Below are 14,234 nucleotides of genomic sequence, written 5' to 3'. Positions count from 1 at the left end.
TAGCCTCATATGCATGGGAAAAGTTAGACAATGAATAAGGAAGACCATAGAAGAGTTAATGCATTAGAGTTATGGTGTTAGAGGAGAATATTGAAAGTACTGTGGAACTAGAAGAAAAAACACGTATATGTTGCAAGACATATAGACAGAATGTTCCTTAGAAGCAAAGACAGCAAGACTTTGCCTCTCATTTTTCAGACATATTATCAGGAGGGACCAATCCCTGGAGAAATACACTGTTGTTGTTGATGCTAAGTGCTGTCAAGTTGGTTCCAACTAACTGCAACCCTGCACAGAGTTTCCAAGGAGCAACTGGTAGGTTTGAACTGCTGACCTTTTGGTTCTCAGTCCAGTGCTGATCCTTCAGCACACCAGGAAAAACATAATATGCTTGGTAAAGTGGAGGGTAAGCAAAAAAGACCAAGACCCAAACAAGATGAATTGACAGCATGGCAGCAGCAATGGGATCAAATATAACTATGATTCTGAGGATAGCACAGGAACGGGCAGTGTTTCTTTTTGTTGTGCATAAGGGCACTATGAATCAGAACTGACTCAGTGGCAGCTAACAACAGAAATTCATGAGTATTCCAGAGGCAACCCTTCCGATTTCACAGTTTGATTAAAAATGATACTAACGAGAGGAACAAGCAAGATGGCGGATCTGGTAGAAGTGCAGTGAGGAGCTCCATCAGCAACAATACAGAATACCAGACCAAGCAGGCTCAGGGGATGGTGCCAGAACTCTGAATGACACATAAGGGAATATTTAGAAAGTTGGAAGGTTTACAGGGAATTTGCAGCAGAAGCAAGAAATCCATTGCTCAGAGGCTCCCAGAGCTGCCATTTTGGGAGAGACCAAGAAGGGGAAGGATCAGAGCAGCCATTGACACCTCACAGAACCGAAGAAGTAAAGGAAGAAGAGTGAAAAGGGAAGCCCATCTCCTGATCATATCTACCTTGAGGCAATCAGAAAGCATAAAAAAATACCAAAATACATACCCATCTAAGTATTAAGGCCACAGATAACTCCTGAATTGCCCAAAAAACAGAAGGAAATGACCGTATCAGCACATGTCCAGAAACAAGATAAAGTGACTGAGGCAAATGAGCTGGAAGTAGACCTACAATCCATACTGGAAGATGGGCAGGCTTTGGAAATGCATGAGAAGGAATTCAGTAAAATGATTATAAAATGCATCAAAACACTATACAATAGAATTGAGAAAAATAAGGAAGAAGTCAGGAGAGCACTACAGGAACAATCAAATAAAATAGAGCACTGGAAAAAATTCAAAACCTACAGAAAGTGGTCCAAATGATTAATAATAGAATATATCAGAAATAGACAATACACTGAAAGGGCAAAGGAGTAGAACTGAAGAGTTAGAAGCCAGAACTAGTGAGCTACATGATCAATCTCTCAACACTACTAAGACAGAAGAACAAACACAAAAAAGGATTAAAAAAATGTGAAGGCCTAAGATTCATGTTGAACAACATGAAGAGGAATAACTAAAGAATTATCGGCATTACGGAACAGGAAGAATCACACAAGTCCACAGAGGGGAGAGTTGAAGAGCTTCTCGAAGAAAATTTTCCTAACATCCTGAAAAGTGAGAAGATAACCATTCAGGAAATTCAACGAACCTCAGGAAGGACAGACTCTAAAAAACAATCATAAAGACATTTAACAATGAAGCTCTCCAAAATCAAAGATAAGGACAAAATCCTAAACGCAGCTAGGGAAAAGAGAAGTGTAACATACAAAGGGCAGCAAATCAGATTAAGCTCAGATCTCTCAACAGAAACCATGCGGGCAAGAAGACAATGGGGAGACATATATAAAACCCTGAAAGAAAAAATCTGCCACCGAAGAATCCTCTACCCAGCAAAGCTGTCAATCAAATGTGATAGCATAATCAAAACATTCCAGAATAAACAGAAGCTAAGGCACTTTGCCAAAGCTAACCCTGCTATGAAGAACATCCTAAAGGAAGTTTTCTGTGGACTGAGAACCAACAAGAACAGACAACTAGAGAATAACATACGTGGCAGCATCACCCTAAACTCAGTTGACAAATGAAAAGTCAAGAACAGAATTAAATTATAAGAACAGAGGGTCTGGGAGGTCAGTCTATGATCAAAACAGTGGCAATGTGAAAAAAGGTAAACAAAGAGGAAGAGAGATCCAGGTGGTGGGAAGGTCAGGTAGATTACAGGATAAAATAGAGGGAAGAGTTAATGGAATATAAGGTAACCACAACAATGGGGTTGGAGTGGGGGGTTTAGTTCAGGTGTTGGGGAGGGCAATACAAGAAGGGGGAGGAGGCAGAAGAACAAGATAGAGGAACACTGGGATAAGTTTGCATGTCCTAAGTGGGACAGATAATTAGTGATGCATGCTCAACCTTGGAACAACAGGACTCTGTGATACACAGGGATCTAGGCATAGTTTGAAGAGGAGAAATAATACTAAAATGCTTGACTGTCTTAGGAATATTGGTTTCCCTTACCAACTATTGTAAAATAGACATTTGAGTGGGATAGAAAGAATGCTGGGAAACATGATTACAAAAACTTGTAAGCTTGTCTTCAGCCTTTAACTGATTGGAATACCTAAAAGGTGTTCTAGAACATGCCCAGTGAAATGGGCCTCTTGCAAAGCATTTGCAGCATATAGGACCTTAGGTGGAATCCTCAGTCCTATCCAGAACTCCCACGAGCAAGGACAAGCAGACTAGCCTGGAACAACTACAGCGACAGAAGATACATCTTCAAAGAAAGATCATCAGGAAAATCCCAAAACAAAAATGTCAGCATGACTGGCTACTACAAGAATAAGCAAGCTGCACGCCAGGAAACCCTCAAGGCAGGCAATCAAGTTCCTTCAGGACAAACTCCCCTATAAGACTGAAACTTAAAGGGAACACACAAACAGGCATGTAAGCTTGCTGGGGACCACATCGGTCTACTGGTTAGTGGAAGAGGGGGAAAGGCAGCAATGAAGAAATGGGCTGAGTTCAACCACATTGACTGCTGTTGACCTCGAGATGAGAGAGAGAAGAGAAAGAGCTGGTTGGTCCAAAGTGTGGTGATACCTGAGGACATCTGAGCCCATGTACAAGGATGTAGCCACAGAGGGCTAGAGTTGAGAGTGAAGCATCCAAATGATATGAAGTGAAGGGAGATACACAAGGACACCCAAACTTGCACACAGTACCCATCTGACCTAGCCTCAATGGCTTGATAATCAGAACTCGAATAGAGGAAGATAACCAGAAAAAAAAAAAAAATTTTTTTCTTTTTGATAAAGGAAACAAGAGTAAATTGCTACAATTTGATGACTTATACTCATGGAGGTAGTAACTCTAAATACCAATAGAGAGGGAATGAGTCTTCACATCAAGTATCAATGCTATCCCCTCTGCACACGGGGTAGATAGAGACGGGCAACTTAGACTGTGGCTACCTAAAATGAGGGGCGATAAAGGCACAAAGTGACTGGCTTACAAGGTTTCAAGAGGGAGTTTAGTTTAAGAGTATGGGGGGGGGGTGGTGGAAAGAAAGAGTCCCCACTGAATAGATTTCATATGTCTAGGTGGGTCTGGTGAAAAGAGATGGGGATAAGATTCGTATGATTCAATAGTGAATAACTGTTACCATGACTAATTGCAACTGCCACAATCATAAAGGTAGAAGTTTTGTAACAAAAACAGGGGGAGTGATTAATATTACAGTCCAGAAACAGGACCCTAGGACCATCAAAGGAGAAGAGCACAAGCAGAATACAGAAGCTTATCCAGAGAAGCAGTGATGCCAGAGATAGAGGCAGAGACAGGGTCATGGAGAGGGGGAGTGGCTGAGGACTCTAGATTCATGGGAAGAGGGGAACTAACAGTTGGTGGCCAAGAGGCAGACTTGCAGAATGTGCCCTTTGAAGGTGCAAATTATTATATATGCATGAGTGGTTTTTTGTTTTGTTTTGTTTTGTTTTTAAAGCTAAAGTGGCTAGAGAGAGATATTATTAACTGATGACACATGGAGGGGATTATAATCATTGTAATGAAACAAGGTGTACGATTTGTTGAATGTAAAACTGATGATTTATGTCCTGTAAACTTTCACTCAATTCACAATAAAAACCTTAAAAAAAAAAAAGATACTAACAAGGACTTCTGGTTTGGGGGCAGAAGAAGCAGAGCCTCTACAGCTAAGGTACAAAAAACCAGACAAGGCACATTGCCAGAACAGGTCCAGAGCTTTAGATCTAATATAATGTGTGTGTGTGTGTGTGTGTGGCGGGGGGGGGGGGGTGTTGGGTAGAGAGACGCAGGTTCAGGTGTCCACCAGTGGAGAAGTCTGACTGTAGCAGGAATACATGACGGTTTCTGAATCGATTGGGACACTGCCGGCAGACCCCTCAGCCTGGGCTGAGCTCAGAGGGCGGGGCCACAGTCAAAGTCACAGAATGCTTGTGGAAAAAGAGGTGTGACTGTTTTTTCACTTTTCTTTCCTTTGCTCCCTTGTCCCACCCTCTCTGCCCAGCTTGAGAACCTTTAGGCAGGTGGGAGTGCACCCCCAAAATGGTCCAGAATTACACCCGCAGAGTACAATTTTCCCACGGTGCAAAGACGGAATCCCTGAAAGCCCCAGAGGTTCCACAGCTAATCCTTTGGCTGCTTCTTATGATGTCTGTCTGACTCTGGGATTTAGCACTAAAGATGACTCTCCTAATCAGGCAGGACCCTTTATTCCTGCCTTACCTAACAAGACACAGCAGATCTGGCCATACAGCCAAAATGTATTTGTACCTTACAAAAACCCAACATAAAAGGCAAGAGCCAACACCAACTACTACATATAAAAACTCAAACCATTTTAAGAATTATGCTGTGCATAAGCAGATACCTAACTGATCTTTTGAGATAAAAATAGAGGATAATCTTTCTTCCATTCATTTCTCAATATCTATCTGCGCACCTCCACAGTGGTAACAGTCTGCTACAGTTCTGTTTTTATTTTTGTGTGTTGTTTTTTGTTTAGGCTTTTATCTTACTGTGTTTCTGGTTTTGGTCCTTTTGGTCTTACTTTCTTCCTAGGAGTGGGAGCTTTCTCTTCCTACGTTACCCAAGAAGAGACAGCAATCATATCCAAATAGCCAAGCTACAAGCATACCCCATAACATCCCACCATCCAGACAGGAGCCAATACCAGCTGCTAGGCATTACACAGTAGCCAATATTTGTTAAGATAGCTTGCAGTTAAGTAATAAGAGACGTGAAAAGGGAAGCCTATCTCCATATCACATCCACCGAGACACTCAGTAAGCATAAACAACACAGCAACATACATTCATTTAATTATTGAAAATGCGTCTAACTATTGAAATTGTCCAAGAAAACAACAACAAAAGATCTTAGCACATGTCCAGAAACAGAAAAGACTAACTGAGACAAATGAGCTGGAGGCAGACATAGAGTTCCCATTAGAAGAAGAACAGGCTTTGTATCTGCCTGAGAAGGAATTCAGAAGAATGATATGAAGACAAATCCAAATGCTTCACAGAGGGCTGGAGGATAATAAAGAAGTCAGGAAAGTGCTATAGGAGCAATCAAACAAGATAGATACAGCATGGGACCAATTCAAAACCTGCAAAATGAGGTCCAGATGATTAACAGAATATCAGAAATGGGAAATACACTGAAAGGGCAAAGGAGTAGAACTGAAGAAATGGAAGCCTGAACCAGCGAGCTGGAAGAAAAATCTCTAAATACTGCTAAAATAGAAGAGCAAGTAGAAAAAGGGATAAAGCAATCTGAAGAGAGAATAAGACTCATGTTGGATAACATGAAGAGGAATAACTTAAGAATTACTGACATTTTCTGGAACAGGAAAAATCACAGCAACTAGAAGAACAGAAGATACTTCTTGAAAGAAAAGACCAGCAGGAAAAATAAAAAACAATAATGGCAGTTTGACTGACTACTACAAGAACAAGCAAGTTGTTTGCTGGAGAGCCATCAAGGCAAGTGGTTGGGTGCCCTCAGGGTAAACCTACTTCCAGGACTCAGACTCAAGGGGAATACATGAGCAGGCATGTGGTCTTGCTAGTGACCATGTTGGTCTACTGCTAAGGGAGAGTAAGGGGAAAACAACAATGAAGTTGTGAGCTAAGGCCGACCACATTCAATAGACTCCTGCCAACCTGAATAGAGACCTGTTTGGCCAGCAGTATAGTGAGACCTGGGTACTCCGGAGCCCAGGGACATAGCCTGAGAGGACTAGAGTGGAAAGTGAAGTCTCCAGCTGATATGAAGTGAGGGGAGATGCACAGGAACACCCATACTTGTAGATAGTACCCACTTGACCTGGCTTCAATGACTGGATGATCAGAACTTGACTAGAAGAAAGAAGAGGAAAAAAAAAAGAGTAATTCACTACAATTTGATGAACTTGACCTATACTTATGGATGTAGTAGCTTAAAAGAGGGAACAAATCTTTACAGCAAGGATCATTCCTACCCCCTTGGTACACAGGGTTGACAGGGATAGGGAACTTAAACACTGGCTACCCCAAATGGGGAACTACAAAGGCACAAAGTAACTAACTGGCTTACAAGCTTTCAAAAGGGAGCCTAGTTTCAGAGCGTACAGGGGAAGGTAGAATATCCAATGAGTGGTTCCAACCTGTCTGGATGGGTGAAAGGAGATGGGGTAAGACTCTTGTGGTTCAATAGTGAATAATTGCTATCAGGACTAACTGTGAGTGTTGCAAATGTAAAGCTAGACATTTTGTAACATAAGGAGGGGAGTGGTTGATCTTACAGTCCAGGATTGGAGGCCCCTGGGACCTTCAAGGGAGAAGAGCAGAGTGCGGGACCCTATCCAGAGAAGCAGTGACACCAGAGATGATGACATGGAGAGATAGAATGGTTGGGGACTGTGGACTCAGGGAGGGAGAGGGGCTGTATGTTGATGACTCGGGGGCAGGCTTGTGGAGTGTACCCTTGGTTGTTTGAATGGTTATATGTTCCTGAGTGCTTCAGTATACATCAAAAAACAAAAAAACAAAAAACAAACAGAGGGAATGGAAGCAAATGCTGTTGAATGATGATGCATGGAGGGGAATGTAATCATTGTAATGAAACGAAATACAACAGGATGAATGTAAAGCTGATGTTCTCCCATGTAAACCATCAATTAACAAATAAAAACTCAATTAAAAAATAAATGAATAAATAAGGCAAAAAAAATCATTTATTTCAATGCACAAATCTGCTAAAAAAAGATCTCTTTAGGGAATAGAAGCAAACACTGTTGAAGATGATGCATGGAAAGGATTGTAATCATTGCAATGAAACAAAATATTGATAGGATGAGTGTAATACCAAGGTTCTCCCATGTAAACTATCACTCAATTCACAATAAAACCTTAATTAAAAAATAAGTAAATAAGTGAAAATAAATAAGGTAAGAAAGAAAGGAAGGAAGGAGAGAGAGAAAGCGAGAAAGCAAGAAAGCAAAAAGCAAGAAAGCAAGCAAGCAAGCAAGAAAGAAACCAAGTGACATTTCAATGCACAGATCTTAAGTGGTCTTCAGGTTTTCAATTACAGGCTTAAGAAACAAACTGTACATGTGATTAAAAAATCTAACTCTTCATAGGTATTCCATAAGGAAGCAACCCAAATCTCCATCAATGATGACCAAATGAAAGAATAAAAGAAAATGGGGAATAGTCAGCTGATAGCTTGACATGACCAAACCACAAGATTCTTTGGAAATATGAAATGAAGTAATTAAATATGCTTTGATATGAATGAACTTTAAAAAACATTTTGCTAGGTGAAATAAGACACTCACAAGTCTTTTTATATAAAATGTCCAGAATAGACAAATTCATAGAAACAGAAAGTAGATTAGTAGGTTCCAGGAGCTAGGGGAAAGAGGGAATGGAGAGTGACTGCTACTGGGTACATGGTTTATTTTGGGGTGATGATAATGCTCCAAAATTAGAAAGCAATAATGGTTGCATAATTGTGAATACACTAGAAATCACTAAATTGTATATTCTAAAAGGTTGAGTTTTATGTTGTTGTTGTAAAGTGCTGTCAAGTCAGTTCCAACTAATAGTGACCCTATATAGGGTTTCCAAGGAGCTGTTGGTGGGTTTGAATTGCCTATATTATGACTCACAGTCCAGCGCTGATCCAACAGCTCCATACCAGTAGTCCTGAGTTTTATAGTATATAAATTATATCTCAATGAAAGTTTATTTTTTTAAAAGCGATTATTATGCTTTCAGAGTAAAATTAGCTGAAATAGTTGTTGTCAGAGTTATTGTTGTTGTTAAGTACCGTGGAGTTGGTTCCGACTCACAGTGACCCTGCACAGAGTTTCCATGGTTGCAAATTTTTATGGGAACAGAAAGCCTCATCTTTCTCCCGCGGAACAGCTGGTAGTTTCAAACTGCCGACCTTGAGGTCAGCAGCCCAATTTGTAACCACTACGCTACCAGAGCTCCTTAGTTGTTGTCAATAGTGTGGGCTAATTTTAGATGAGGATAAAGACAAGACAGTTAATCATTTAACTGCTGAATGACTTGCACAGTTAATACAAGTCTTTTCTTATTGCCTATTACCTGGTTAGTTTGGCATTTACATGACACTGAATATTTTTCAAGGACCGCCTATCCCACACAAAAAATAATCCATTTTCATGGTTTAACACAGGAAGAATTGCTCTTCTTATGAATTTATGTGGCGCTGTAGGTTAATGTAATGGACTGCAAAGTCAGTTTGAACTACAAAGTCTAGCCCACCAACCGCTCCTCGGAAACCCTCTACAGGGTCCCTATGGATCAGAACTAACTTGATGGCACTTAACATCAACAATAACATTATGAACTCAAAACACAACATGTTTAAAAGCAAATTTTTGTCACAAGCTTACGATGTATTCTAAACATTACAATAAAATCAATGAAACATTCCAAAGCACAAAGCAGAGCATATTTTTTAAAGACCCAAAAATGTTCCTGAAAAGCTCCTTACTAGTTGCTGTTAAATCAAGGTATTCTCTTTCAGCTGTCAAAATTCTAGAATTGATTCGTGGAACAACATTTGGCTGATTCATGATATATTCAACCACATCTTGATCATGAGACAGTTCACCCTATAGGAAGAAAACAAAAGTGGTGGGAGTGCTATTAAATTCACATATTTAAAAAAAATTATTAGGAACTAAAAATCCAATTAGCTTTATACTGCATCTTTATACTTGTTAGGTGCTGTCAAATCGGTTCATATTCAAAGCAACCCCATGCACAACAGAATGAGACCACTGGTTGGGTCTTGCGCCATCTTCACAATTGTTATATTTGAGCCCATTGTTGCTGCCAGAGTGCCTGTCCATCTAGTTGGAGGTATTCCTCTATTTCACTGACCCTTCACTACCAAATATGATGTCATTCTCCAGGGATAGATTCCTCTTGACACTACATTCAAAGAACGATAGGCAAAGTCTCACCATCCTCACTTTTAAGGAACAGGCTAGTTGTACTTCCTCAAAGGCAGACTAGTTTGTTCTTCTGGCACTCCACAGTACTTTCAATATAAATTGGTTTTCCTTGCTGTTGTTACAAGCCTTCACATGCGTTCTGACACATAGTGTACTTGGGTTTATGAGGCTTTAAATCTTTGCAGGAGCAAAAAGCCTCATCTTTCTCCTGCAGAGCTGCTAGTGGGCTCAAATCACCAACCTTGTGGTTTTAAGTCCCATTGTTCTTATGGGACCACAACATGCTCAGTCTTCCTTGTAGGCATATAGTTACTATCCTCTCACAAACAGCATCATAGTTCAAAATATGTCTTGAAATGCTCTTTTTGATAAGGAATGTGATGCCATATCTATTCATTTGCCATTTCAGGCATAATATATCATATGATCTGTATGTGTTCCATTTCATTTTTGATGACTTAAACTTATCCTAGATTCATACTTTGTACATTCCACAGTCTGATTATTAATGGATGTTTGCAATTGTTTCTTCTCATTTTGAGTTGTGCCCCATCAGCAACTGAAGTTCCCAAAAGTTTGACTGCATCCCTACTATCAAGGTCAACTTTACTTGAGGAAGCAGTTCTTCCCCAGTCATATTTTGAGTGCCTTCCAACCTAAGGGGATCATCTTCTGGCACTGCATCAGACAATGTTTTGCTGCTCTTCATTTGGTTTTCCACAACTAACCATTCAGAAGTGATCAACCTGTCCTCCCTAGACTGTCTTAGTTTGGAGACTTTTCTGAAACCTGTCCACCATGGTGGACCCTGCTGGTACTGAAATACTAGTTGCTTCCAGTCTCACAGCAACACACAAGTCACCACAATACAACAACTGACAGACAAATTGTGTCTCGATAGCCTAGATGTAAACAAATTCCTACAAAGACACAAACAGCCAAACTGACTAAAGAAATAGGGAATCTAAATAAACCTATGCCAAATAAAGAGATTGAATTAGTTAAAAAAATAAAAATAAAACTTCACACTAAGAAAACCCAGGTAGAGATAGCTTCACTAAGAAATTCTAGAAAATATTTAAAGAATACTCACAAACTCTTTAAAATTATAGAAAGAAACATGTTCCAACTCATTCAATGAAGCTAGTGTTACACTAACAGCAAAACGAAAACCAATGAATTATATACTTTAAAAGGTTGAGTTTTATGGAATGTAACTCACATCTCAATAACAGATATACATATATATAAAATAATTGCAACAGTTAATCTTTCCTAAGTCAAAATTTCTTATAAGTAGAACAAGCATCTGTTAGAACGATTAAGTTATTTAGAATCTTTAAAATAAGTATTCAATGCTGAATGCAATAAAATTAACTATTTAAAATACAATATACAGGAAAGTTCATGAATATATATATATATATTTTATCAGGACTTGCTAGGAGTCTACATTCAGGTCACTACTGGTGTATAGAAAAAAAAGAGTGTTGCTTAAGGATTTGTACAGCTTATTACAGAGACTGTATATAAAAATGTTGAAAACATTCTTAAAGTACCACTCACCAAGTACACTGCTCTTTGGAAGAAGGTTGTTGTCTCCAAGATTTTGTGCATTGTGATGGTTTCCAATTCATCAGGATCTAACTGTTCCTTTTCAAAGGGCATCCCATTGAACAGAACCACAGGCAGTAGACCAAGCCCAGTCTGTTCATAGTAGGCTCTTGCTTCCTGAAATATAAAAGATCATTTGTTGTTGTTGTTATGTGCCATTGAGTCGGTTCCGACCCATAGCGACCCTGTATAGGGTTTCTGAGGGTGTAAATCTTTACAGGAGTAGAAAGCCTCATCTTTCTCCCGCGGAGCAGCTGGTAGTTTCGAACCGCTGACCTTAAGGTTCGCAGCCCGATTCGTAACCACTACGCTACCAGAGCTCCTTATAAAAGATCATAAAAATGCATTTTTATTCTTCTTGAGGTAACTAGAACAAAGGTTTTCTTCCATGTCTGTTCTAAGAGGGGAAATAAAAAATTCAACAGAAATATGATCATGAAAAAAAAATATCTATAGCAATTTATAAAAATCAAGCAGACATTATAGTTAAGATACTACTGTGTAAATTTGAGAATGAATTATTGGGATTTTGTAATATAACTAAACTTTGCAAACAGAAGTGAAGGTTTTTTTGTGTGTGCGTGCTCTATTTTTAGCAACTTAGACTACCAAACCAAATTTCTATACACCTAGGATTCCTAGTGTGGCACTGTAGGATCAGCACTGGTCTGCAAATAACAATAATGGGAGTTCTAACCCATGAGCTGCTCCTCGGTTCCTATTAAGTTGGAACCAACTCGACGGCATTTAACAACAACACAAGTGTAATGGGTTATAGGTTGGGCTGCTAACTACAAGGTCAGCCATTTGAATTTAACAGCCATTCCGCAAAAGAAAGATAAGTTTTTCTGCTCTTATAAAGATTTATAACCTCAGAAACCTTCTATAAGGTTTCTATAAGACAAAACTGAATAGATGGCATATAAGCACAACCACCATCACCACTACAAGCCTTCTAAAGTAACAACTGAGTCCTGGTATGATGCTGTAGGATAAGCACTGGACTGCTAATTGTAAGGTGGGCAGTTCAACCCACCAGCTACAATTTGGACACTCTACAGAGTTACTTTAAGTCAAAACTGACTCAACGTTACTTAGCAACAACAGCCAACACTAAGGAGCCCTGTTAGCATAGTGGGTTAAGAGTTAGGCTACTAACAGCAAGGTTAGCAGTTCAAACCCACCAGTCATTCCTCAGAAACCCGACACACAACTGCTATGAGTTGGAACAGATTAATACTAGACTGTTGGCACATAACAAAAACAATAGCCATACCAGTGGAAACCACAGTGGTGCAGTAAGGTAAGCAATGGTCTGCTAACCAAAAGTTCAGTGGTTCAAATCCATCAGCTGTTCTACAAAGAAAGATGAGGTTGTCTGCTCCTATAAAGATTTACAGTTTTGGAAATCTTATATAGTCATGATGATTTGGAACCAACTCAATGGCATCTACCAACAATGGGGAAGCCATGGAGACTATAGAAGCTCAGGGGTACTCTATCATAGACTCAGGGCTTTGCTATGAGGCCTATCTCCCATCTCTTCTACAAGACCTTGTCTGATAAATCACCTGGTACTTCTCTCTGCTCACTTGCTTCATATTAACCATAATTTGGCCCCATGTCATATGGGTAACAAATATACCTTATTTATATTATTACCAAGTTATTCAATGCCCTTGGATCCCAGTGACTCTGTAGGATAAGCACTGGACTGCTAGCTAACCACAAGGTCAATAGCTTGAGCCCAGGAGCTGTTTGGCAAGAAAAAGATGAGGCTTTCTGCTCATCTAAAGATTTACAGTTTTGAAAACCTTACACAGGGTTCTGATGACTAAGAACCAACAGTCACTTAGCAACAATCCAAATCCCTTGGCAAGTCACAAACAACGTACATTTGCAGATATCTATAGATTCACTGGAGTTCTGGTATGGCACGGTAAGATAGTGCACTGCACTGCTTACCTTAAGGTTGGCAGTTCAAACCCAACAACTGCTCCTTGGAAACCTCATACAGAATAGCTATGAGGCAGATCCAACTCGATGGCACTTAACAACAGTAACAATCCAATCCCCTTGGCTAACCACAAACACCTCATATTTACAGAGACCTGTTGTTGTTAGATGTCATCAAGTCAGTACCGACTCATAGCACAGCAGAATGAAACATTGCCCGATCCTGGGCCGACCTCACTACTGTTGCCATGCTTGATCCCACTGATGCTGCCACTTTGGCAATCAATCTCGCTAGAGGTATTCCTCTTTTTCTCTGACCTTCCATCTTGCCAAACATGATATCCTTCTCCAGCGACTGCTCCCTTCTAACAATATGTCCAAAGTATGAGAGACGAAGTGTGGACATTCTGGCCTCCAAGGAACACTTGGGCTACACTTCTTCCAACACAGATCCGTTGATTCTTTTATCAGCCCATGGCACTTTCAATATTCTCCTCCAGCACCATAACTCAAAAGCATCATTTCTGCTACGGTCTTCCTTATTCACTGCCCAGCTTTCACATGCAAATGAGGTTATTGAAAATACCATGGCTTGAGTCAGGAGCACCTTAGTCTTCAAGGTGACATCTTTACTCTTCAACACTTTAAAAAGGTTTTGTGCAGATTTTCCTAATGTAGTATGTCGTTTGATTTCTTGACTGCTGCTTCCGTAAGTGTTGATAGTTGATCCAAGAAGAATGAAGTCCTTGACAACTTCAATCTTTTCTCCATTGATAAGAATGTTGTTTATTGCTCCAGTGGTGAGGATTTTTGTTTTGTTTACATTGAGATGCAATCCATACCAAAGGCTGTGCTCTTTGATCTTCATCAGTAAATACTGAAAGTCCTCTTCACTTTCAGCAAGCAAGGTTGTATCATCTGCCTATCGCAGATTATTAATGAGTCTTCCTCCAATCCTGATGTCGTGTTTTTCTTCATACAACCCAGCTTCTCGGATTATTTGCTCAGCATACAGGTTGAGTAAGCATGGTGAAAGAATACAAACCTGTTGCACACCTTTCTTATTTTTTAAATAAATGTTTTATTGTGAATTATGTGATAGTTTACATGGGAGAACATTAGTTTTACATTTATCCTATCGTATA

The 14,234-nt window shown here is 39.8% G+C and overlaps 1 protein-coding gene across 1 annotated transcript in view; it reads right to left on the bottom strand.

Annotated features, from left to right (window-relative positions):
• The window catches only part of UGGT1 (UDP-glucose glycoprotein glucosyltransferase 1), a 311,128-nt gene that overhangs the window by 127,366 nt on the left and 169,528 nt on the right, over positions 1 to 14,234 (bottom strand). The window contains exons 18-19 of the mRNA XM_006877319.1: positions 11,086 to 11,250; positions 9,054 to 9,174 (exon numbers count right to left, since the gene is read on the bottom strand). Of these exons, the coding sequence (XP_006877381.1) occupies positions 9,054 to 9,174; positions 11,086 to 11,250 (286 nt within the window). The remainder of the gene's footprint in view (positions 1 to 9,053; positions 9,175 to 11,085; positions 11,251 to 14,234) is intronic.

Source organism: Chrysochloris asiatica, unplaced genomic scaffold (genome assembly GCF_000296735.1).
Source record: "Chrysochloris asiatica unplaced genomic scaffold, ChrAsi1.0 scaffold00479, whole genome shotgun sequence".
NCBI lineage: Eukaryota > Metazoa > Chordata > Mammalia > Afrosoricida > Chrysochloridae > Chrysochloris > Chrysochloris asiatica.
The sequence above is the reverse complement of the archived record's forward strand: the minus strand, read 5'-3'. Positions and strand labels throughout refer to the sequence as shown.